General features: G+C 42.9%; 3 protein-coding genes and 1 non-coding gene across 4 annotated transcripts; 3 read left to right on the top strand and 1 right to left on the bottom strand.

Moving 5' to 3' along the window:
- The first annotated feature begins 2,821 nt into the window (after positions 1 to 2,821).
- On the top strand, positions 2,822 to 6,057 carry LOC127760558 (protein NDL2-like). Its single transcript, XM_052284836.1, has 11 exons — positions 2,822 to 3,062; positions 3,704 to 3,803; positions 3,900 to 3,997; positions 4,095 to 4,183; positions 4,278 to 4,338; positions 4,426 to 4,512; positions 4,595 to 4,672; positions 4,761 to 4,817; positions 4,924 to 4,979; positions 5,069 to 5,204; positions 5,308 to 6,057. Exons 1-11 carry the CDS (start codon positions 3,003 to 3,005, stop codon positions 5,527 to 5,529), a joined length of 1,044 nt encoding a protein of 347 aa, XP_052140796.1. The 5' UTR covers positions 2,822 to 3,002; the 3' UTR covers positions 5,530 to 6,057.
- A 724-nt stretch (positions 6,058 to 6,781) lies between these two features.
- LOC127760914 (small nucleolar RNA snoR83) lies at positions 6,782 to 6,904 on the bottom strand. The gene has a single exon (XR_008015189.1). It is a non-coding gene; the product is annotated as a small nucleolar RNA snoR83 (small nucleolar RNA).
- An 859-nt stretch (positions 6,905 to 7,763) lies between these two features.
- Positions 7,764 to 9,095, top strand: LOC127754740 (heavy metal-associated isoprenylated plant protein 9-like). The gene is made up of 2 exons (XM_052280305.1): positions 7,764 to 8,144; positions 8,269 to 9,095. The coding sequence occupies exons 1-2, from the start codon at positions 7,955 to 7,957 to the stop codon at positions 8,850 to 8,852; spliced, it is 774 nt and encodes a 257-aa protein (XP_052136265.1). The 5' UTR covers positions 7,764 to 7,954; the 3' UTR covers positions 8,853 to 9,095.
- Positions 9,096 to 14,391: 5,296 nt separating this feature from the next.
- Positions 14,392 to 16,446, top strand: LOC127761629 (transcription factor MYBS3-like). The gene is made up of 3 exons (XM_052285952.1): positions 14,392 to 15,042; positions 15,528 to 15,724; positions 15,856 to 16,446. Exons 1-3 carry the CDS (start codon positions 14,688 to 14,690, stop codon positions 16,222 to 16,224), a joined length of 921 nt encoding a protein of 306 aa, XP_052141912.1. The 5' UTR covers positions 14,392 to 14,687; the 3' UTR covers positions 16,225 to 16,446.
- The last annotated feature ends 9,257 nt before the right edge of the window (positions 16,447 to 25,703 follow it).

The raw sequence follows: 25,703 nt of genomic DNA, 5'->3' as shown, positions 1-25,703 counted from the left end.
ATTAATTAATCAACAGTAATCCGTCATTAGTAGCTAGCAAGTCGAATTGAGCTCCCAAAAGGCTGAGCTAGCTTTTCTTCGGAGCAATAAAATTAAACACTGACACTGACACTAACACTTTGGGTTAATTAGGGAATCATTCATTCATTCACGATCGATATGCGAATCCTGAATCCATCACCCGCAGGTCCCAGCTGCTAGCTAGCTGCTGCCTCTCAGCTTCAGATGCATCTGCGATGATTAATTGCGACCTTGCAAATGATTCAATGGAGCGTGCGGTGGTGAGATCTGTGGCATCTGCAGGTTGTTTCACGTGGATCACATTTATGACCGGCTTATGGGCACTTGCTAATTACTAGGAGGAGCTCATCACTGTCTTAGGATGCCCTCGGAAGAGAAGGTTATGAACTTCTCTCCTACACATGTAAAATACGGTAGCTTATTAACGCGTGATTAATTAAGTGTTAGCTATAAAAATATTTTAAATAAATTAATATGATTTTGAAACTAATGCTTTTTTTAAAAAAACTCATCATTTAACTGTTCGAAAAACGTGCACGTGGAAAACAAGGGAATAGAAGTTGAAACCTACGTCCGAGCGCACACTAGCTAGCTTCCATCTTAAGATCTCACATTCGGAATAAAAAAATTAAGATCTTTTATTATAGTATGGCATTGTGAGATCATCTCCACATGCATATGTGATTAGAAGTTGATAAAAAACATTTTTTTAAAAAAATATTGACCACCTTTCGTAGCAATGAAAAAGCATTGGCCGAAAATGAAATTAGGGTGTCCTGGTTTAGCTTGAGCTCCCCTTTACCATCCATCCAAAAGGTTTGACAAAGACGACCAAACAAACTGAAAGAAAGCTAAAGATTAAGAATCTAATTAAGCTTGCTTTGTTTGTGTGTGAAAGGGGAGGCGTTTAAAAATTAGGGCAGGGAGCAAAAAAAAAGAAGTATGAGAAACGTTGTTCAGCTGGCAAGTCAACCAAACCGACCACCTGTTAGGCTCTAAAACAATACTAACTTGACAATTAAAGGATCTAATATTTTTCTTATTTTTGTTTTCGGAAATAATATTGGAATATATTATTTTGCCGGCTAAAAATACTTCGCCGGGTCAACGTGTTGAAATTGCATAAAAAAACAAGTTTTAAGAAATAACATACATTTTCTAACCGTTTAGATTTCCTCGCTGGTTTAATTGACTCACATAAAAAACAAACAGAATAAAAGTAGTGCAAAAACCATTTGGGTAGAAAAGTGATTTATATTCAAAAATCCCAAAACAATCGGTATATGTATCTCCAAAAATCTATTAGTAGTAATTAATCAGATTGTACTAGTAGGAGTGTTATTAATTTTGTCGCGACTCACGAGGCAAAGCATGGGGGCGCATTACTTACCACTGACAGGTGGCCCCCACCGGACGCGGCCAATCAGGAGAAACCCATGACGCGCTCGAATGTACCACGTCCGCACCTTTTGTTAGACTGATGTGTGGGCCCCTATCCAGCTCAGCATCTGATGGGCCGCCACCAGCCTGAGCTGGCGCACACAAAAGGCACACCCTGTTTTACTACACGAACTCATAGTGTCTGCCTTCCCGTGTCCAATTTCAAATAAAAATGATTTTTCTAAATTTCATTTTATATATATATATATATATATATATATATATATATATATATATATATATATATATATATATATATATATATATATATATATATATATTTCCATTCCTTAGGTCCCTCAAACAATTCACACAGTCACACTTTACAAAACTATAATCCCTTCATTCGAAAATAAATTCAACTTTCAAACCAAACCACATATGCCAATACATTAAAAAAGAGACTATAATACCCTATTTTATCAAACCTCAATGTAATTATTTTTCTCTTTTATCTATACTCATTTAAAAAACATTAGTGGTGCTGGCAGTGAATCTGTCACCGCTATCCCACCATTTCTTTTGTAGTTCAAATTAGCCATTGATATTTTTTGATATTATGGAATAGTCCAATATTTGTTTCAAACAAGTGAATATCATATATTTTAATAAGCAAACAAGTGATACTAACATTTGTGATAAAAATGTATTTTGTCTATAACATATTATAATATACTAGTATATTCTTTTACCCATATAAAGCATGAGTAGTTTGCTAGTCTACTCAAATGCATTTGTAGTCTACTTGCACAAACTCTGATATGATTAATAAAATAAACTTATTTCGAGATAAATAGGAGGAACAAAAAAATGAACTTATTCTTATATGGAAGGTGCACGTAGGCTCCTCACAGAATAAATATATATAATGTCTACCAAAATGATTCCAAATAAAACCCCAAAAATGATGGTATGAAAAACAGTTTCGAAAAACGACTTTTTATTCATAATGGCCACAAATATCTCGTGTGCTAGATTTAGCTCGAACGATTATCTAAATAAAAGATTTAGCTTGAACGACAAATACGTCAAAATTGGCATGAAAAAGAAGGGGAAAAAAATGTTTAATGCCTTCCACGGGGGGTCAACCCGTTTGGTGCCCGTAGCAAGCGACGATCGGCCCAAGCTGTCACAAGCGCGAAAACGCTAACCCCACACACCACCGGTCAAACGCGTGAGGAGGAAGGTCATTGACAGGTGGGGCCCACCTTCAACGGGTGGATCCCATGAAACAGGCAATCCACCCTCCCTCTCCTCTCCTCTCTCTCCCGCCATATTCTGGTCACCTCCGGTGAGCTCACCGCCGTCGGTGGTTTGCGCTCATTCTGGGCAAGCCAAGCCAAGCCACCCTCTCCTCTCTCTCTCTCTCTCTCTCTCTCTCTCTCTCCCCCCTCTCGCGGTTGTATATATACGCGAGCAAATATATGCGAGGAATTTAGGCAGCGAGGAGAGAGAGAGAGAGAGAGAGAGAAGAGGAGAGGTTGGTGGCAGAGGAGGAGGAGGAGGAGGAGGAGAAGCTTCTAGAAGGGGAGCGGGGCGGCATGGGGGACTCGAGCGGGTCGGTGTCCATCGACGTGGAGCGGATCTCCTTCGGCGGCAAGGTCCGTGCGCTCTGCTTTCGGTCTCTCCCGTTTCTTGCTTGATTCCCCTCCTTCAAGCTTGGTTTGGTGGGGATTTGTGTTTTGGTTTCATGGTGGTTAAGGTAGGAGCGGGGATATTCCTGCTCCCTGATTTTGGTTTCTTGCTGTTCTTGATTAGAGCAGCAAATGCTTCAAATTTTTGGGGGTGCCATGGAGCTCCTTTTCGTTACTGTTCACTTGTTCAGGGACATTGCACAAATTAGGAGCATTAGATTAGATGCCTATGATTTTGGTCAGTAATAGCTAGTTCTTGCAGCTCCTCGTTTTGTTATGGTTGCAAAGTTACTCGAGCCGTAGGAGCAGGAAGAGAGGAAAAACAAAAATACACGCAAAAATGTAGCATCTTTGTTTGCTGTTAATGTTAATTAAGAACGGAAGCCCCTACGCTACAGCTTCCAATTAGTGCTTATCAACGCAATGACAACGAGAATCTCTCTTATGTTGCTTCTATTTGTTAAGCAATGTCGGTGGAGGTTTCACCGAGGGGAAGCAATACCTCTTGGTTAATTGCTGGTTCTGATTGATTATTCATTATACTATTGTTTCAAATAGGATTGTCAAATCCCAATGGTCTAAATTTGTGTCCTGTGTTTTTTTACCAGGAACACCGAGTGCGAACCAGATATGGCTCTGTATCTGTTTCTGTATTTGGAGATGAAGACAAGCCGGCGCTCATAACATACCCGGATGTAGCTCTAAATTGTGAGTTTTCTGATGACCTTTCAAGTTTGTAGGTGAAAGCTTGCTAATTTTTCCATGGCAGGGTAGCTGATGTTGCTATTTTTTTTTGTTTGGTAGATATGTCTTGCTTTCAAGGATTGTTCTTCTGCCCAGAGGCCGCGTCGCTGTTGCTTCACAATTTTTGTATTTACCACATCACTCCTCAAGGTCATGAGGTCAGTCATGATGGCTCTTTCTTACCCAATATTATGTAAGCATTCACTGTTTGCCCGTATTTGCTCTGATACTTACATGTGTTATTTTGTCCTACAGTTGGGAGCGGCTCCAATTTCATCCGATGTGCCCGTGCCATCTGTTGATGAGCTTGTGGATCAAGTCGCGGATGTTCTTGATTTCTTCGGGTACTGTATCACGACACTGGCCAAATTGCGCCTTATAATCGGCTGGTGCTTGATCGACGCCTCTAATGCTGTGCTTCTGGCTTTGCTCATACAGATTAGGATCTGTGATGTGTTTGGGTGTCACTGCCGGTGCCTACATTCTCACCCTCTTTGCAGTAAGTATTACTCTGAGCAGTTATTTCAAAGCTTGCCTTGTCTTTTCTTTTTCTTTTTCTTAAGAATGTATGTATACATTGTCACAGACAAAATACCGGGATAGAGTGATTGGCCTTATGCTAGTTTCGCCGCTATGCAAAGCCCCTTCTTGGAGCGAGTGGTTGTACAATAAGGTACTAACATACATTTAAATCTGTCGGTACTGCAGTATTGGTAATGTGTTCTGTGAATTAACCTCAAACTCTTATGTACCAGGTATTATTAAACTTGCTTTACTATTATGGGAGTCGTGGGCTAGTCAAGGAATGCTTGCTTCAGCGGTATTTTAGCACGGTATACTTGGTCTTCTGTTAGCTGCTTTTTATTTGCATCCTTTTATGTATATCAGCTTCGCTCAACAGTTTTCTGATGCTATGTGCAGGAAGTTCGTGGGAATGGACAAGACCCTGAATCAGAGATTGTGCAAGCCTGTAGAAGTGTAAGTAGTTCATCTCCTCGTCAGCTTTCTGATATGATTTTGACAAGATTGGTAGCTGTCTACTTATAGAAAGTTAGTCTGAAGCAATAGGTTTCCTTTTATGCAGTTACTTCATGAGCGACAGGGATCTAATGTATGGCGATTCCTTCAGGCGATAAACGAGTAAGTGGACAAATTATCTTCTGTGCATCGCCTGAACATGCAAAGAAACAGGATTTGAACATACTCAAGTGAATTTTTCCATCCATCAGGAGACATGACCTGACGGAAGCGTTGAAGAAGCTTCAGTGTCGGACACTGATTTTTGTGGGAGAGAACTCACAGTTCCACGACGACGCAGTCCATATGACCACAAAGCTAGACCGGAGATATTGCGCCCTAGTCGAGGTATAAAGACCATATCACAATTTTAACAGCTGACATAGCAAATTGATGATCCATACGCAGAGTAAGGCAAGTTCTGAATGTGCATTTCGCCTCTAAATTGCAGGTTCAGGCATGCGGGTCACTCGTCACCGAGGAGCAACCGCACGCGATGTTGATCCCCATGGAGTACTTCCTCATGGGATATGGGCTCTACAGACCTTCCCAGCTGGATAGCAGCCCCCGGAGCACACTGAACCCATTCTGTATATCGCCTGAACTTCTGTCACCGGAGAGCATGGGAGTGAAGCTGAAGCCCATCAAGACTCGGATCTCGCTCAAAGTTTAGCAATTGGCAAATGAATGAATCCTTGATGGCCTGACAATGCAAGCTCATGAAGGTGGAACACTGCATGGGCTAGTCTGAATTCAGATGGTCACTGCCAGCAAGTTTTGGTACCTCCAGTGATGCAGCTAATGGCAGTTTTTTTTTTTTCTTTTCATTGTGGTTAACTGATATAATCTGTATCGATGTGTTATTAGGCAGAGGTGGGAGTGAGTTTGTAGGGGAGAAGGGTGGGTCTGTTTGTTCATATGTTTGTAGTCAGAAACACATGTACATCTCATCACATCGTTCCATACGAGAAAAAGAAGAGAGAAAATGATAGAAGCAGAATTTTGTTGTGAAAAAGTTTCATAAAGAAATTATTATTTTTACATCTGTTTAAACACGCTGCCATTCTTAAACTTGAGGCTGTGTGCGCTGCTGTCGGTGTACATTGATAATGTGAACCATTGGCACAAGACTCGCAGATTCCTACCACTGTTTTTGTTTCTGGTTTTTTGTCACCTTGATCTGCACCATGGAGCGAGTAGTGGCGAAGATTGGAAGGTCGTCAGGGATGGTCCACTGACGCAGGCATGAGCTAAGCAGACCTCCTCTCATCAGGCCCTGTTTAATTTCAAATTTTTTCTTCAAACTTTTAACTTTTCCATCGTATCAAAACTTTCCACACACACAAACTTTCAACTTTTACATCAAAACTTCCAATTCATTCCAATTTCAATTTCAACCAAACTTCCAATTTTGATGTGTACTAACCACAAGTTGTCCTGCCTTTGTTTCAAGGCTCCAACAAAAGCTGCTCGACCATTTCGAGTCATACGCACGCCACCAATCGTAAGTTCGTAATGTAGGGGTAATTCTCTTTGGTTTACTAGGTCTTTATCACGTTTCATAATGGCAAATTAACAGGCCTATAAGTAAGGTTAATCCTTGCTTGTCAATTAACCGTTCAACATATTTCCGCACAACACTAAAAAGAAGGTTATTGCCGTGTTCTTGCGGTAACAGTTGAACATCTTTGGATGATATTCTTATATGTTCAATCGTTCGATGCCTCTGTTAACTTTGGCATATCCAAATTTACTGCTTTTATGATTACTTGTATTTCTACCAATATAAACATCACCCTGTCTATTGATCTCGGTGGATTTCAGAAGATGGTTTGTTCGTTCTGCGCAACGCATCCCAAGCGAAACTTTTCGCAAAAACAAAACAAAAAAACAAACAGAGAAAACAAGTTTTGAAATCATTTGTGTATTGTGTGGCCAGTTACTAATGAAGCACCTCCAGTAAGAGGAAGGGGCTATCAGCGAAACTGCCAGCATCGATCTCGGCCTCCCATGAATCAGAAGAACAGCTAAGCGAGTTAATCCGGGATTATGAAGGCCATCAACCCAGCAAAAACACCATTGCACAAACGCAAACAAACAAACATAGATCTCGCGGGAGAGAAGTAAAAAAAAAGAAAATGTTCCAAAATCACCCTGCCACCCAGCATCACGAGGAGACGACATGGATGGAGCTCGTCGGATGAATCTGAAGCACAAGGATTCATCTACGCCCGCAACGGAACCGACGCGGCACCAGCAATAAATCCACCCGGTTCTCTCAAAGGCGATCAAGAACACACCACCAAAATCACAAATTCAAAAACTAGAAAATCAAAATCACCAAAATCACTAAGATGCGAGAGAATCAGGTAGATGAAGATAGGAGAAACTAGAGGCAGGAACAGAACCACCACCCCTGCTCCGCCATGGCCACGACGGAGAGGAGATCCGCTAGGGTTTCATGTACGCGGCGGCGGCGGAGGAGGCGGATGGGGACGAGGTGAACCGGCGCTCTCGAGCACTTCATATAGGGCGCGGCGGGGCAGCCGGGCCCATGGGCCGTGTTCCGTGGGCCGTCAGCCGTAGGATGATATGCGCGATCGAAATCTAATCCATAACCCTAAACCATAAAACCGGATATCCCGACCCCCAAACTCTCAAAACCGGTGCAATTTTACTCTCTCGGTGGTTTTGGAGGGCGGTTTTGCTGATGTGGCACCTACGTGGCAATATTGAATCGGTCTTCTTTTCACGTGGTGTTGACGTGGCACCTAGGTGGCATTAGAAATAAAAAAAAATATGTGTGGGACCCATTTGTCATTGTATGGGTGGGACCCACTGACATGTGGGTCCCACATAAATCATCCTTTCTTCATCCTCCCCCTCCCCCCTTTCCCTCTCTCTTCCGTTCAGCAAGCGGTGGCCATGGGACAGGGGCCAGCGGCGGCGGCGGCAGCGGGTGGGAGCCGACGGTGGCGACGGGAGGGCGGGCAGGCGAGGGGCCGGATCCCCTAGTGGGAGGACGGGGGGAACGGCTGCGAGCGGGAGCCGGCGGCGGACCTCACTCCCGGGGAAGACGCTGCTCCGGTGACGCCACCATGAGCCGATGGTGGGGAGCAAGCAGGCATCAAGGGAGGAAGATGGAGGGCAGGATGGCAAGCTCGAGCTCACCGATTCCAATCCCCTCTCTCTCGCCTTCGTCTTCTCACCAGCGGTCTCCTCCCCTTACTCCCCGTCTCCTTGCTCATGCTTGCGGGAGGAAGGTGATGAAAGCCATAAGCCTGAAAGGTATCGAGATCATTCACTTCTCCTGTGTTCTTGTTATTCATCTGAGACGCTGAAAATTGTGTGCATGAATCTTGTGCTTCGTCAGAGATGCTGAATTTTGTGTTTGTGTGCATGGATTTTGCAGGCGTGCTGAGGACTGAGATCAACCCGTCGCTCGACAAGTTTACCGTCGTCGGTGACGTGGACAGCAGGGTGCTCGTCCAGAAGCTCTCGAAGGTCGGCAAGATCGCCGAGGTGATGGCGCCGCCGCCGCCGTCACCGGCTGCGCCTTCGGAAGAAGGCAAGAAGAGCAACAGCAATGGCGGCGAGAAGCCGACCTCGCCGGCGGACGAGAAGAGCGCGCGCAAAGACGAAGGCAAGGACGGCAAAGGCAACAAGTCGCCAGCGACGGCGGCGGCGTGCAAGCAGGAATGCAGCAAGTGCACGGCCGGGAAGGAAGCCGCCACACGCGCCGACGAGGCTGGCCGCGCCGGTGGGAAGACGGCATCGTCCAAAGACGCCACCACCAAGAGCAGCGGCGACGGCGACAAATCTGAACCAGCGGCGGTGGCAGTGGAGTACCAGTACCACCACCACTACAACTGGGCGGAGCCGGCCATGGTGGTGCCGGTTCACCTCCCGTACTTCGCAGCGAATGCGACGCCGTACTACGCCGGAGGCTACTACCCGATGCCGCCGCCGATGTCGGTGCTCCGTCACCCTTCTTAGCTCCGGCCACAGCCGTCACGCTTCGACGAGGACAACACCGCCGCCGGCTCCTGCCCGTCGCTGGCCCCCGTCCGCCGCTGGCCCTCGTCCCACGGCTGCCGCTCGCCCGAAGGTTGATGAAGAGAAAGAGAGAGAGGGGGAGGATGAAGAGAGGATGATTTATGTGGGCCCCACAGGTCAGTGGGTCCCACCCATACTTTTGGTGAATGATAAATGGGTCCCACACGCATTTTTTATTTCTAATGCCACCTAAGCACCACGTGGAAAGAAGACCGAGTCAATATTGCCACGTAGGCACCACATCAGTAAAACCGCTGAGGGAGTCAAATTGCACCGGTTTTGAGAGTTGGGGGTCGAGAAATCTCGTTTTGTGGTTTAGGGTCATGGATTAGATTTCGACCACTTTTGAGGGTCACAAAGTGAACTTACTCCTATGCGCGGCGTTGGGTTGGGCCGTGCCGGGCAGCAATTCTAATGGGCCTACATTACAAGCTTTTGATCCTAGCCGCACGTACGCCTCCATCCAACGGTTGTCCTGGACCCAGTAGGGGCTCGGAGAATTCTTTTCCGACCCCCAACGGTCGGAGAGTTCGCTGTGACTTGTGGGCTGTGCTGTGTGGGCCGGAGATTCAGCCCATGTATGGCGCCGCATACCGGCCCATGGTCTCGCTCTATCCACTCATCCATTCAATTGAACTGAAAACCATTTCTTCATCTGCTTCCTCTGCTCTTGACTGTCTTCAGTTCGCCATCAAAAAAAAAAAAAAAAAGACTGTCTTCAGTTCTGCCACCGACTGTTGAAATGCTCTGTGTCTTCAGATCAAACCTGCCTCTTTCATACTGAAACTCTGAAACACACGGTTGGTAACTTGGTAGTATGATGATCTCTCAGGCCATAAACTCTCTGAAACTCTGAATGTTTTTTGGAATGTTTGGTCAGGTTTCAGAGACAGTCAATTCAGCTGTCAAACAGTGGCTGCTGCCCGGCAAGTCCAGGTGTATCGAAAGAAACGCGTAGAGAAGCGACGAGCCTGATGGTTTGCATCCATTGACCATTGTGAACTAGCTGAGCTCGATCGAGTTTGAAAACTTTCATAAAACCTGTTCAGTTGTTTTCATGGCAAAGGAATTTTTTGTGATGTGATTGTGAACCCTGCCGTGCATGTTTGGTGCCTGTAGATTTCACAGCTGGTCCTTGGATGCATGCCATACATGTGTTTTTGTCACCTCTCACCTATGGCCTTCTTCTAGACTGAATGATATGAACAGTGTTGTCGTAGTTACTAACCAGGTACTTGGTTTTACCAGGTCATTTGACCTCACATTTTCTTCGTGACAATATTTAGAAGAGAAAAAATGTAGAAAAACAAGGAGACACGTTTGGTGTAAGATAATGCTGCCTCCGTTACAGAATGCGAGAGGCTTAGTTTTGTCTCCTAAATCAAACTTATCTAGTTTTGACTAAATTTGTAGAAAAATATATTAATATCTACAATATCTAATAAAACTAATTTTATGATGTACATGTCGGTGCAAATTTTTTTCAAAGCTAGATAACTTTGACTTATGACAAAACTAAAACCTCTTATATTCTGGAACGGAGTAGTATTCAACTATTTAATTTGGAGACCGGAGATTCAATTTTCATGGGGCGATCTTAACGAGGGAGTTAAGATTTTTTTTGGGGGAGTTGAGATCTTAACATTATGTCTTTGATGGGTGATGAGTCCTGTGTTGGGCAAACTGCGGTTTAATAAATTGATGATGGTGCATGTGATGACTTTTGCGCCGTTCTTGGCAGATCAAACATCACATTCCAACAAAAAAACATTGAGGAGTAGGAGAATTATTAAGGATGGCGAGTTGGTGACACAAACGTTAATTTGGACGCGACCGGATGCAGTTCTCTATCAATTAATGGATCTCGAGCTTAAAATGAAGTACTGCATTTTTTGTATTGTGTTTATATGTTTCAGACATTCAGTAAAGTGTTTCAGCCAAAAAGGAAATATGGGAATAATTTAGAAGACATAAAGTGCGGCTGAAATGGACATGCTCCGTAGTGTTTTGCTATCCAAATTGATATTCCTTAATGATTTCCAAACGGATTGGATTCTTCTCCAGAAAAAGAGATGGATTTTCCCAACGGATTGGATTCTTCTCCGAAAAAAGAGTTGGATAGAAGGGAAAGGAATTCTTCAGTACAACTTCTTGCAGGAGAACCAGACAAGATGCAGGATTCTGGTGCTGGATATCTATCTGAAACTGTACTGGTTTTGGTTCCTTTGCAATTAATTCACCAAGAATAGCATCCCCCACTCAACATCTGCTTTGGATATAGATACCCCTCCTACCTTGTCACAGCTTCCTTTTCATGCCTGGATTTGTCACTCACAAGGGGCAGAATCACTGGAGAAAGAAAGACAGCAGTAAGAGCATCTCCAACAGCCTCCTTATCCCACTCTTCAAGTTAAATTTTAGCAATTTTGGATCAAAAACACACTCCAACAGCCTAGCTAACTGGCTGGCCAAACTTCTCCCCACGCTGGCCAACTTTGGCCAGCCAAAAGCGCCTCTCCAATCGTGGGCCACACGCGTTTTCCCCACCCTCCGCCAGCGCAACCCTCCGCCCCCAGTGGCCAGTGCCGAGGCCACCATCGTCGTCGTCGGGGGCGCCATCGTCGTCGTCGCCGAGGTCGCCGTTATCGGGGTCGTCGTCGTCGAGGTCGTCAGGGCCGCCATCGTCGTCGTCAAGGTCGTCGTCGAGGTCGTCGTCGGGGTCGTCAAGCGCCGCCTCCCACCTCGTCCGCCTCCCGCCTCCCCGCGCCTCCCGCTGTCTCCCGCCTTTCCCCGCCGCCTCCCACCGCTTCCCGGCCGCCTCCCCACGACGCCCCTCCGGTCTCCGCCGTGTCGGGGCCCAACTTCCTCCAGCGCCGCACCTCCGCCCCACTGCCGAGGCCACCGTCGTCGTCATCGGGGGCGCCGTCGTCGAGGTCGTCGACCGCCGCCTCCCACCTCGTCCGCCTCCCACCTCCCCGCGCCTCCCGCCTCCCCGCGCCGCCTTCCGCCTCCCGCCTCCCAGCGCCGCCGCACCACCGCGCCATACGTCGGCCGCCTCGACGGGAAGGAAGGAAGGGGAGTAGAAGAAAAGAGAAAGAAGGGGAGGGAGAAAGGAAGAAGAGGGGAGAGGGGCTGACATGTGGGTCCGATTTTATTTTGGAGAGGATTAATAGAGAGTCTGTTGGAGTGAGTGTCTAGTTTGACTAGTTAAATCAGATGGAGAGTTGGCTATATGGGTGTTTGGAGAGTTCGATTTGGAGAGGCTGTTGGAGATGCTCTAACTTTGCAAGAAACAAGGTTGGTGCAATGGTGCTTCTGTGATGGATTGATGGATGGATCATTGCACAGAGTATCATTGCTCTTCACTTTAAGATGATGAATCTACTGTACAAGAGGACATGCCGTTGAAGTTTCTTTTTCATTCTCAGTTGTGCAATATCATTTTATTCCAAGGAGCTAGAAGCACTTTGCAATGCATCAATTAAGCATATCATTATCACGTAGACCTATTAAACCAGTAGAATCCAATAATAACAATAATAATAATGCATTGAAATCCAAATGGCATCTCATCTATCATGAACAGGCACAGATGATCAACACTTCAACAGGAAATGTGCTGTTCACTACAGTAGATCCTCTAGCACCTAACACAGCTATAATAAGTTCCTTTGAAGGAGTGTCTCTTGTGCCACTTCAAATCATTGGTTCAGTAGGGTATTGTAGCATTTGCATGATGCCATTGAGAAGCTTTTTTTTTTTTACAATATAAATAAAGAATTCAGAAGTGGTAGGATTTTTTCCATGTGTTTCACAACATAAGCCTCCAAGAACACGGAAATAAGGGCTTTGCCAGGAAAGCACAATTGCGCTGTGCTTAATTGACTAGTAAAGTTAAGCTGGGATATTGCCCATTTGTATATACTAACAAAAAATTTTAAAATGCAATTGAAGTGATAATTTGGATGTGCCCCCCTTCATTTCGCAACTTTGTTTTATTTACTTTCGTTTGGTGTGGATTACAACTAACTCTAATGTGGTGGTTGTCCAAATCTAGTCATGGAATTTAAAAGGCTAAAGAGAGACCTTGCTGTTGATAAGGAGAAAGATGAGTTCATCAAAAACTAAGAATTTCCCATACCTAAGTTGGGTGCACAAAGTACAGATGTTTCTAGTAAATTAATAATCCACCAATTTCAGACTGTAACTCATCCAGTTGGATTTATATACAAGGAGAAGAACAAATAGAACAGTTGCCTGATTTTTTTATTTCATGAAACTCAAAAAAAATAGCACATAGTTTCTAATGCTATGCAGGTTCATAAGGTCCAAAGTACCGGAATCTCTCCCTTTTGTGGTTGTTATAGCGAGACCTTTTCCTAATTTCGTCCAATCCTGGATCTTGGCACCTAACCTTGATAAGTATGCTTGCTTGCATTAATAAGGGCTTCTCTGCTCTGTGTTTATTTTCTTGTTATTTGGCCAATGCCCTTTATTCTTGACATGGGACAAATTGAAGAACAACACAAGAAATCTTCACCTTAACCAACTACTTCATATTCTCCCTCTTTTTTTGTCACATCCAGTCACATTAAAATCTCATCCTCAATTTTATACTGTTTCAATCTGAATATTCTTAGTCAAAGCAGAGCAAACTAGTATCTCAAATGAATCTTGAATTTTCTTTTTTTAATCTTGGGAGGTTAGCTGAGGTTGCAGTGTGTTTCTTATCGATTTATTATTTGATCTAGACGAGCTGACAAAATAGACTTTCCACTTCAAATCGCTCTCATTACGTTTCTAGAATTTTTTTTTTGCGTGGCAACAAACAAAATAACATAATATTATTCCGGACGTTATGAAAGGACATGTATGGACCAAAGTATGCTTTTCTTAACGATGACATCAGCATACACCTCGGACACTGAGGTCTTAGTTTCACATCACAAAATGATAGTATCTCTATAAATTGTTCTGGTCCAAACTAAGAAAGCAATTAATAGCTACTCAATCCAATCTAATCTCGAAACAAATTTCGATAATATCGATGCCATCATTTTGCTTCTAGATCAAACAAAAAACATTTTTTTTTACCCAATTTCTTTTGTGGCATGGCATACACGTTCAGCACAACATTAAAAAAAAACTCACTCTCTCTGTCTATTTTTAAAAACAATTTCAGGCCATGAAGAAAACAAATTCTCTTTTCCAATCAGTTGACCTTGCCAGGATAAAAAGGCAGGTGCAGTGGCAAAAATGCACAAGTAAAGGTACAAGATTCCTGATATGAACCATACAAACATGATTTTCATATGCAACATGATGTTGACATAGATAATATTAAATATCACTAATAGCATCCAAAGAGGAGAGACTCTCTTTCAGATTCCTGTGGATTCCAGGTGCAGTTAAATAGGGCAGCAGCAGCAGCATCTATAGTAGAATCAATGTATCATGGTGCCCCAGCATTTGGATTGAATTGTCAATACCATAAAAGGAGATGATGCCAATGTGTGTGTCCCCTTCCATTGGCACCAGGTGTTAGCTCCTCAGCTAGTTGCTTGTCCCACACCACATCTTTCTTTCTCTCTGTCTTTCTTTCTCCTCCCTTATTAAGCTACTAGATGCTGCTATTGCTACATCTCCACATGCACCATCTTATCTCAACTCCTTAGAATTCCCTCTCCTCTTCTTCTTGTTCTTCTTGCTTCCCTCCAACTTCTTCTTGTTGTTCTTGCTGTTCTTGTGGTTCTTGGCCTGCCATCGGCGGCGAGCATGGCCAGGAAATGCTCCAGCTGCGGGAACAATGGCCACAACTCCAGGACTTGCACCGGCCAAAGGAGCCTGCAGGAGAGTGGCGGCGGTTATGGCGGCGGTGGCGCCGGCGGCGTGAGGTTGTTCGGGGTGCAGTTGCACGTCGGCGGTGCGCCTCTGAAGAAGTGCTTCAGCATGGAGTGCCTATCGTCGCCGTCGCCGGCGTACTACGCCGCGGTCGCCGCCGCCGCCTCCAACTCGTCGCCGACCGTGTCGTCTTCGTCGTCGCTGGTGTCGGTGGAGGAGGCCGGCGAGAAGATGGCCAACGGGTACCTCTCCGATGGCCTCATGGCGAGAGCTCAGGAGAGGAAGAAGGGTGAGTTCTTGAGAGACATATGGTTTGTGCATGCTTCACTAATTTGTTGTGGTTTAGCACTAATTACAGCCACCTGACAGTGATCTAATCATCATTAAGACTGAATTTATTTTTGTTGATGAGAAGTTATTTGACTTCTTTTGTTATGTCCCCTTCTCCAATTTTTGCCACCAGTTGCTGTCTGCCATCCAAGCCCATTTTTATGCTTCCAACTTGGTACAGGAATATATGCATGACTGACATAAATTTCCTAAGAATCAGATTTCTGTCTCTCAAGTTGCAACCTGAAACTCTCATCCTTATCACAAACAAAGACCTGATTTATCCTAGTTGTCTCGTCCTAATCATTTGCATCTAGATTCTTGAACTCCAAACACTAGATTGTTTTTGCAGATATCAACAGATAAAAAAAAATCCTCTAAATTGCTGTGTTTTCTACACCTGAAATTCTGAACATGTCAAACTCATCAGTTAACTGTCATCAGGTGTTCCATGGACTGAAGAGGAGCACAGGAAATTCCTGGTAGGGCTCGAGAAGCTCGGGAAAGGCGACTGGCGCGGCATTTCCCGGCACTTCGTCACGACAAGAACACCGACGCAGGTGGCCAGCCATGCCCAGAAGTATTTCCTCAGGCAGAGCAGCCTCACGCAGAAGAAGAGAAGATCCAGCCTCTTTGACGTGGTAAACTTCAAACATCTTTGCAACAATATCTACACAGACAGTTTCAGACAGCAAGAATCATGTATTTATATGAGTGAGTTACAGTAACCTGACATGTCTGAAAATTTGATGTTTTTTTTCTTTTCTTTCAGATTGAGGATGCAGAAAAGGCTCCGAGTGTGAATGAACGTCTGAAACTGAGACACGAGACAACCTCTGTGCCTGCTGAAATGGGATTCCCTGCACTGTCACTGGGTATCAGCAGCATGGCACAGCCAGAAGCCATGCTGCTGCCTCCTCCATCCTTAACCCTGACGCCAAGCTGTTCATCACCAGCAGTGAGCAGCAGCAGCAGCGAACAACCAAGAAAAATCCATCCTTCTCTGATGGTGGCAAAGCCTCAGGTGCAACTGCAACTCCAGCCACCTGATCTGGAGCTCAAGATCTCGACTGTCCGTCAGAACGATCAGCCCAGTTCGTCGCCGAGGACGCCTTTTTTGGGGACAATCAGGGTCACTTGAACTTAAAGAGAGAGAGAAGAAGAAAAAAAGGAATTATCTTAGAGATTACTGAATTATTTGTGCCTAAAAGGAGAAGCTTTTGCTAGTGGTGTATGTGTGTGTCCCCTTGGCAAAAACACAATGCCATCTTCCACCATGTATCATTTTTATAAGGCTATTAGGAAGTGAAGCTTTTACTGGACTAATCTAGTCTTGCAAATAATAAAAGGAACGGCTGCTGCATGCTCCCTCTAGCCATCACCTTGATTGGCTTCTTTATGTTGACACAAAGGAGATTCAAAAAGAGTTGGTTTTTGGTTTGGTTTGTGTTTGTTTTATGGGGAGGAGAAGGTGAAAGATGAGATCACCATATTCACTTATTCAGTTTGCAGTGGACACTGAGAAGGACAGGCAAATCACTGGCTAGTGCGCAAATCCATTTTATTATTATTATTCTTTTGCCTTTTCTTGCACCAGTTTGGTATGTACGTATGGATTCAGTTGCTCAATTTTGTTAGATTAAATTTTGAATGGATCTCACAGCGTCCCTGCTAGGCTGCTACCCACCAAATACGAAGAATATATATTTTGTAGATAGTACTACCACTTTTCTTTATTCTTCGTATTACTGTACAATATTGTACGATGTTTTTTTAGATTTTATAGCCATGAAGAGATACCGTGAGATACTATCCTTCTCTTAGGACCGCAAAAAAAACTCTTACTATTCTGTTTACTCTGCCCATTGGATAACATATATTTACGTACTAGCATAGAATTTACTTTGCTTGCAATACTACATAATAAAAACGTGCTTGTAGCATGATGATAAATACCAGAAAGCTACCGACCAAGGTTTAAATGTCCAGAATTACTATTTTTCTTTCAACGGATGTTCTTAAGGAAATCTGTCAGATTATGCAACCTTACATTGGCTCTTTGATTCATGCATGAGGTAAGAAAAAAAAAAGTGAGGTAATATCCTTCTTCGAGAATAATAATGTTTGCATCGCCCATCGGATAACACACATAAAGTACTAACATATAGTATTTACTTTGTGTGTAGTACTACTACGTATTAGCAAACGTGCTTGTAGCATATGGTGATAAATGCCAGAAAACTACCGATCAGAGTTTATCCTAGGCCCTATTTATTTCCCAAATAAAAACTTTTCACCCTATCACATCAAATGTTTGGACACATGTACGGAGTATTAAATATTGAAAAAATAATAATTACACAGTTTGCGTGTAAATTGCGAGACGAACATTTTAAACCTAATTGTTCCATGATTTGACAATATGGTGCTACAGTAAATATTTACTAATGATGGATTAATTAGGCTTAATAAATTTGTCTCGCAGTTTACATGCGGAATGTAATTTGTTTTTTTATTAGTCTACGTTTAATACTCCCTCCGCTTCAGGTTATAAAACGTTTTGACTTTGGTAAAAGTTAAACTATTTCAAGTTTAACTAAGTTTATAGACAAATATAGTACTATTTATAATACTAAACTAGTTTCATCAAATCAATAATTGATGAATATATTTTTAAATAAATTTGTTTTGATTAAAAATGTTACTACTTTTTTCTACAAACTTGTTTAAACTTAAAGCGGGTTGACTTTGACTAAAGTCAAAACGTCTTATAATTGAAACGGAGGGAATACTTCAAATGTATGTCTATATATCTAACGTGTCACGCCAAAATTTTTCGTCTCGCAAACTAAACAGAGCCTTAGTCTCGCACAGAAAAAGGCATTCATTGGTTTCCCAAGAATATGGGTTAAGAATCACCCTATGGAGAGCAAACACTCGTGTATAGGATATATAGAAGCATTAAAAAGGTTATTAACTGATTTAAGTATATGGGGTAACTCTCATTCTCTCCTTAATTTTAATATCGCAGGGAGAGGTCTTTGCTTTGGAGCTGAGATTTCTTTATCCAATGTACTGTATTAAATTAAACCACCTTACCTTCGTAAAGGAATTTGGGTCACAAACGCAACAGTAACATATTATTGAAGTAAATTACTATCACAACTTATATTCAAATCTTACCACAATAGTATATTTCTGAAAAGAAAAGGACAACTCTTTTCTCACAATATATGAATTCAGTTCGGAATCGACAAGTTCTTCGCCCCTGAAACGATGGATTCAATGAATGGAGTTATCAATCATTCAGGTCAATCTCACCCAAGATTAGATAGGATCATAGGATCATGAGTCCTGACGAACAAATATCTGATAAGCCGCTCAAACATGCCAGGTGGCGGTCTCGAGTTCGTTGCCCAAAGTCGCACGACTGCAACGGTGGTTGGATCTGCGACATGCATCGCTTTCCCTGATGGATGCATGTTAACTTAGCTCAAGGCACAAACAAATCAATTCAATATATATTAAAACTATGAGATGTATATTGATTGTTTTCTGTTCACTCAGGCACAGTAATTCATCATATCTTTTTTGCAACGATAAGAGCGTTGTACCTAACAAAAGCACACACTTACTTGCCAATTTGGGAGTAAACAATTGCTCTATTTAGGAGGGTGATAGCTAGCTAGAAAGGTACTAGCAAAGAGAGAATATAATGAAAGGAAAGAATCAAAGATTAGGATATGGTGTTGTGTAAAGAACTGAAGATATATAGAGTGAAGGCAAAGGCTAAGATTGCAAACCACAGGATTGGAACTGGAGTCGCACGTAGGCCCCCTGCACATGCTGAAAGAATACTTGTGTTGATTAATTAACAACTCAAATGGTTGGAGATATAAAGTGATGGGAGAAGAAGAGATCAAAAGAAAATTTAGATAAAGTTGGTGTTCTGTGATCTTATCTTTGATTATTTTAGTTCAGGGAGGGTTGGGTAAGGATAATGAGCTTTTCTTCGGGTCTTTTTTTTTTCTTTATCTTTGCAGATCAAAGCTAATTCTATCTTGTTGAAATTATTGGACTGACCCCATAGCGATTATTGATGGTGGGGAAACACGTTTGAAATAGAGAACACTTGTGAAACTAACATTTTTATAAGGAGATTGACAGAGACACACTTCGGTTATTTCTCCCATTAGATTATGGGATATCACATAATAGAGACGACAATACCTTATATACTTGGTCCATGGTGCAGCGGTCCGGCCTACAAGTGTGTTTATGCCTAGTTCTAGCTAACAGATTATAAATTATGAGTAAAGTGTAAATTATCATTGACACTTCTCTTAAGTTACTAAACGGCACATGATATTTATAAAAACTTTTTCCTCATCGGTATTTCTTACTAAACTTCTTTAGATCGACTTATCAACTTTCTAATGTTTGATTCATTCGTTCACACCATTATCATAATGCCTTGAATCGCAAGGTCTGTTTAGTTTGGTCGCGAGTCTGCACACTAACGGGTTTGGCAGCCTTGGGGGTCCTCAATCTTCATATGATGGGCACCAACCTGTGTGCAAGATGGGTCTAGAGTCGTTGTGTATAGTTTGTTGTAACTGTGTAGAGCATCTACCCTTTCTAATCTTATTAAAAGATACGAGTATGTACTTTAATTTGTGTATTAAAAAATTTAATTCTGTGAATCGGTATATCATATTAGTTGACACTTTTTGGACCAACAGTACGCTCAGCCTTCACCGCCGTAAAATCAGCTGCAAATCAACGACGGGTGAAGTGGACGAACACCGGCCAAACACGTACGTATGCAACGACATGAAATCAATCAAGCCGGCCACCGAAGGCGAAGGGTCGAGGCCATGATGCATGGCACCTGTCAGTTCCCCATTTGTCGCCTTCAATCTCCCCTGCACAGGTGGCACACACGTACCAGACGATGTACGACTGAAACCAAATTAAATGGACAAAGATTATATCTGGTCCAATTATTCAGATACATCGATCCTCTCGTAACGTGCACACTTATCACATACAAAACGATGGCTGAATCTGAATTGCTGGTAAAAAGTACTACAAGAGATCGAATAATTAGGGCTACTTAGCTCTCGATACATCGCTTTCTCTGGCCATGGATATCGTATGTATGGTCTGCAAGACTTCGCTGCTGCTGCTGCTGTATGATGAATTGATGATGATGGATGCGTGGATGGTCTCGACTGGAGATGTGATCGGAAACCTAATTCTGGGCGAGCAAAGTCTTGTGCCGTGATGGAGCCATCAGAGGCGGCGAGACGATGAGATCCATTTCTTCTTATATATTCTTCTTCTTCTTCTTCTTTTGTTCTGAAGCTGTGCCATCAGCAGCAGCAAGGAATACTGGCCCATTAATTTCGACGTTTTCGTTGAAGAAACTATGCGAGACGTGTGTTCTCAGAGACCTAAGCTACAATTCACATTGTCCTGTGTGTACGATGATTGTGCCCTTTCTTTTGTTCGTGAAGCAATCTCAATCTTCTGCCGAAAAAAGGAGAAAAAAAAAATATGCCTACAAGTTCATATATATGCTTCTTGTTTATCCTCTCTGTACTTGTTGTTCAGGGAAATCATGTGTTAGTTGCGTCTACAATTGGAGTCAGGTTTTGACTTTGGTGAACCCCAACTTGTGTTATCTTTCTCCCTTTTTTCGTTCATCATATGTTGGTACAGATAACCCAAAAAAAAAATTAGGTTGACCCTAAAGTTAATTCAGATGAGATGGATAGAACGCAACCTTGAAAATGGTTGACATAACTGAAGCTCAAGTATGTGCTCCAATAGAAGAAACGTATAGGGCAACCATTCGTGTCTCTTTCGTGATCAATTTTCGCTAGTATGCGTAGCACTACAGTATACTATCTATCTATCTATCTATCTATCTAAACAGGGAGCCCAAATTATTGCAAAGTGATGCCACGAAAGAGAAGAAAAGATGGCTCCTCTTTTTTTGGATAAAGGAAGATGATAAATCAGTGAAGACTTCAGTGGAGACAAGAAATTTGACGGCGACAGTTCAGCAAACACCCCCATCTTTTTAGGATCAATATATCAGTAAATAGTTTGATTCTGCACTAAACATGGAGAATTTTCAAAGATTGAGACACACTACTGCATGTTGTTTCATAAGTGATCGTTGTTGAATAGCAAAAGGTAGGACGCATAGTGTAGGTTGCACAAAAGAAGATTGGTTCGTCAGAGTTAAGACAGGATATCTTCTGTGGCTGCAATGCGCTTTCATGCAGATTATTGTCAAATAATTGTGACACAGTAACCATGCACAGTCATCAATGCCTCAAGAATTGGCAGCAGGAAGTGACAGCATCTATCGTTGCAACTTGGAATATTTTACAACCAGATATCAATATACAGATTACTATCAAATTATTGTGACACAGTTATTGCATATACAGTATAGTCATGGATGCTTCAGCAGTTCACAACAACATTCTTATCTGTGAAACTTGGAATCTTCTACTCCTGAGATGAGACATCTAGATGCAAACTACAAAATGAGGGTATGTTTGGATTGATGCCCTACCAAAATTTTGGTAGCGCCAAATCTTGGGCAACTTTTGGTACTACCAAAATTTTGATAGGGTAGAGTTGAAAATGTTTATTTGGATTGAAGCCAAAATTTGCACATAAGAGACAAGTTCATAGGCCAAGCCAAATTTATGGCATAGGTAGAGTTTTAGTATAGGTGTTTGGTTTGCTACCCTACCAAAATTTAGGGTAGCAATACAAATTGGCCCTAAATTTCGAATGTACGGATATGAACGTGTATATCCAATGCAGATTGTCCGAAGAAGAAAGGATTGAATTTCCTCTCGCCTATTTGACAAAGTATAATGAAAGATCCAATCACAGACCGTCTCATGACTTTTCATGGGAGTACGGCATATAGGAGTATACTACAATGTGTGACCATTACAGTGACATAATCAATGACATATCTCGGGGAAAAAATTGCTTGACGGTAGCAATGACATCAGCATTACTAGATGGCAGCTTAAAAGAAAAGTCTTAGAGTAAAATCCACAAAACTATAAATATTTTATTTATTTTGATTAACCTATCATAAAACTAGAATTTTAAAGGTCAAATTGCTAATACTATTGTGATGTTGAGTTACAAATATTGTATTTTTGTGATTAAAAATTGGCGTTTAAACATGTAGTTTTATGATAACTCTATTAACTATATGTGGTCTTTAGTTGGCGTTGCCGTTTTTTGGGATTTGTTGGGAGTGTAGTGTGGCTCGGCCCCTTCCCGCTGCTTGGAGTTTAGGTTTAGCCGCCGCAGTAGTTTTTTAAGCTTTAGTTTTTTATTTTGCTTTTCTCCCTTCCCCTGGCATAAGTCGGTTGTAAGTATAACTCTTTTCTTCTAATATATTGATGTGCAATCATTTTGCGTGTTAGCGAAAAATGATAACTCTATTACTTAATCCATGGTTTTATGGTACATTCATTTTAAATATATAGGCTTTGTGGTAGTTTAGTTTTCAAAAATAGTATTGTAAAATTTAGGACTTGTGTTCACTTTGGGCCTATTCACTTTAATGCCGTTTTTAACCTATTATTTTTGGCAAAGTTGCCAAAAAAAATGTATATGTTTAGTTTGTTGCCAAATTTGGTCAATACATAAGAAATTCTGCCAAAATTTTGGCAATATTACCATCTTACCAAAATTTTGGCATTGGCAAAACTTGTTTAGGTTTATTTTAGCTACAATCTAAACATGCCCTTTGTTGTCAATTTATCAAATTTTGGTAAGTTTTGGTGATGCCAAATTTTTGATAGAGTGGATGTATTTAGTTTGATACCTTCAAATTAAAATTTGGTAGTGTTTCGAAACTACCAAATTTTGATATGATGTCATTCGTAAAGCAATGTTTAATCTGTTATCCTTCAACAATTTGACAGCATCAAATTTTATTATGCTCAATCGCACAAAAAAAAAATCTTAGCACCAAGTCGGCCCGTTAGCATATGCTCCCATGCGTGGACGGCCCACAATTGTGAGCAATGAGATTTGCTGGGCCGAAGAAACGGCCTAACCAACCCCTGGGCCATGACGTACACCCAGTGGGTTGGGTTGGGTTGGGTTGGGTGGCACGAGTAACTGCGTGCATGCGGCGGACACTCGTGTGATCGTGTCGGTCTCGACTCAGTCCCACGCCGGCATATGCTGGTCCCCCGCGCGCGCGGCGTACGTGTCCCGGGCGCGCCGCACGCCATCCACGATCCCATCGTCTTCCGCTCTCTCCACCTCCACGTACTCGCGTTTCACGTGCAAACGCCCCCCGCGCGACGCGCGCCTTGGAGAGGGAGGGTCAGCGACGTGTGGGGGGGTCTCGCCTGCATGCGCCGCGCGCGGCCGGGCGCGCGACGTGTGCAGCGCCGCGTCGCGGGCGCACATGCCGTCGCATGTGGGAGATCGCCGCGCCGCACCACGTAGGGGTGCGTACCGGTGTCCCACCCTCCATCTGATCCGTCGATGACTCAACCGCATTACGTGTTACTACTAACTAACTACCTCCTCGACTCTCTGATCATCCAATCTTCTCGCGCACCAACCAACTAACCAAACGCCCTCGCTGCCTCTCCCTCATCAGTCATCTCTGAAAGAAAAACCCAAACTGTCCCCTACCAACTCCCAATTGACCGGCAGGAGGGGCACGGCTCATCGATCAGCCCTTTTTTTGTTTAGTGTCTATATATAATCTACCCTCCTTGTACGTACGTGGCAAGACCGGCATCGAGTTGGGCACATGTTAGCCTTTCGTCTCAGCCACACAACTAAAAAAGCATCGATCGATCAAAAAAAAGCTATAGCCTTGAGACAAAAGAAATCCAAACATTCCATCCGCACCTTGTCCACTAGCTTAACCTGCAGCCGTGCATTAGCCAAATTAAGCCAGCCGGTTCGATCGATCACACTTTCTTATCCATGCATCTGTCCACCAGACCGCCACGTCGCCATCAAGCTCCCCTGCTTTCTGTTTAATTTAATTACTCCGATTATTAGTTAACCGGATGTAATCTTGGAGTAACCTTTACTGGCCTTAACCTTTTGTCTTAACTGTATATACTTTGCTTGGGTTGCAATCCATAATGCGGCCATAATGACGCTTTTATAGCGTCTTAATTAATTATCTGCCCTAACTAAATTTTTTTTATTACAACTAGCTAGCTTCATGTTCCGACCACCACGTATAACCACGCCGTGGATGGGAACTGATCTTATCCGGATTGTGACGCCGTCGTTGCCGTGCCACGTCGGCCGGTCGGGCCGTTCTTACTCGCATCGGTTCATTTTTAGGTAGGATTGACTTGTCGGACGCCGACGGCCGGATTGGCTTGCTGGCCGGCGATGGTCAACCGGCAGGCACGCCGTCGCCACCAACAAAAGCCGGTGAGCTAGCTAGGGCCGGTCTTTTGGCGATCAGGAGGCTGACGAGGATATTTCTGTATATATAGGCCCAAAACAGGGAAACGTCAAGCAGTTGGTTCGTTACGATTGCTACGTACGATCGTTCGACTGGTTATCGTGTCATTCTATCAAGGACGACAAAGATGGCGAGATCGATCGATGCAGAGGGTGTTCCACTCTGCAATCAACGGCCATGAACTGATTGATCGTTCATTTAGCAATCTCATCTTTTTTACATATAGAAAGACGTTCAGCATGCACATGCATCTCCTATAAACGTATACATGCAAATCTTATCTATATAAGCATCTTCGGAAGATTGGACTAGTATATCTTAATATTGATAAAGTTATCGTGAATACGTCACTTATCATTGAAATACAACCGTGTTAAGTCTAGAGTTTAAATTTAGGTGGATTATTTCTAATTTTTTTTAGAAGAAAATAGTCATTTAAACCACACTCACTCCGTAGCTGTCCCATCTTGTAAGCGGCTAGCAAATGATCGTGTTTTTGCAGTGTACTAGTACGAAGTTAACGTCATGTACGTTTGTCTGCTTGCTCCACACACACAAGATTCTACTTAATTTGTGAGCACATAGACTAATTAATTATTGATCATGTCGCGGTTGCTAGATCAGGGGGGAGGATAATGCGACCACCAAACCGGCCACATCAGCACGTCGCTGTTACGTGCTCCACAATCAACAACACACAGGGGTCCTCCTCCCCCATCACCTCACCTCCTCCCCGTGCAGCTGAAAAAGCGCGATTCCGCAGGAAAATTTTGCATGCGCTCGGCTCATATAATTGCGCCCACAAACAGGGCCAGCCACCCATTGGGCACGAACTTGGACTTCATTTCGGATGCGTCGATTTGTCACCACGGCTGCCGATTAATTACTCACTCCGTCCCTTAATATTTAGCGTCGTTGACTTTTCTAAACATATTTGACTGTTTGTCTTATTCAATAAATTTTATAAAATATATAAAACTATCTATATACATAAAAGTATATTTAATAATAAATCAAATGATGTGAAAAGAATTAATAATTTTTTAATTTTTTAATAAGATGAACGATCAGATATGTTTTAAAAAGTCAACGGCGTCATATTTAGAGACGGGGTTACT

Source organism: Oryza glaberrima, chromosome 1 (assembly GCF_000147395.1).
Source record: "Oryza glaberrima chromosome 1, OglaRS2, whole genome shotgun sequence".
Lineage (NCBI taxonomy): Eukaryota > Viridiplantae > Streptophyta > Magnoliopsida > Poales > Poaceae > Oryza > Oryza glaberrima.
Note: the sequence above shows the minus strand (reverse complement) of the source record. Positions and strands in the feature narration are given on the sequence as shown.

Coding starts and splice junctions, on each gene's coding strand:
- LOC127760558 (XM_052284836.1), top strand. CDS start 3,003: ATGGGGGACTCGAGCGGGTCGGTGTCCATCGACGTGGAGCGGATCTCC. Junction 3,804..3,899: donor CCCGGATGTAGCTCTAAATT/GTGAGTTTTCTG, acceptor TTTGTTTGGTAG/ATATGTCTTGCTTTCAAGGA. Junction 5,205..5,307: donor GATATTGCGCCCTAGTCGAG/GTATAAAGACCA, acceptor TCTAAATTGCAG/GTTCAGGCATGCGGGTCACT.
- LOC127754740 (XM_052280305.1), top strand. CDS start 7,955: ATGAGCCGATGGTGGGGAGCAAGCAGGCATCAAGGGAGGAAGATGGAG. Junction 8,145..8,268: donor GAAAGCCATAAGCCTGAAAG/GTATCGAGATCA, acceptor TGGATTTTGCAG/GCGTGCTGAGGACTGAGATC.
- LOC127761629 (XM_052285952.1), top strand. CDS start 14,688: ATGGCCAGGAAATGCTCCAGCTGCGGGAACAATGGCCACAACTCCAGG. Junction 15,043..15,527: donor AGCTCAGGAGAGGAAGAAGG/GTGAGTTCTTGA, acceptor AACTGTCATCAG/GTGTTCCATGGACTGAAGAG. Junction 15,725..15,855: donor GATCCAGCCTCTTTGACGTG/GTAAACTTCAAA, acceptor CTTTTCTTTCAG/ATTGAGGATGCAGAAAAGGC.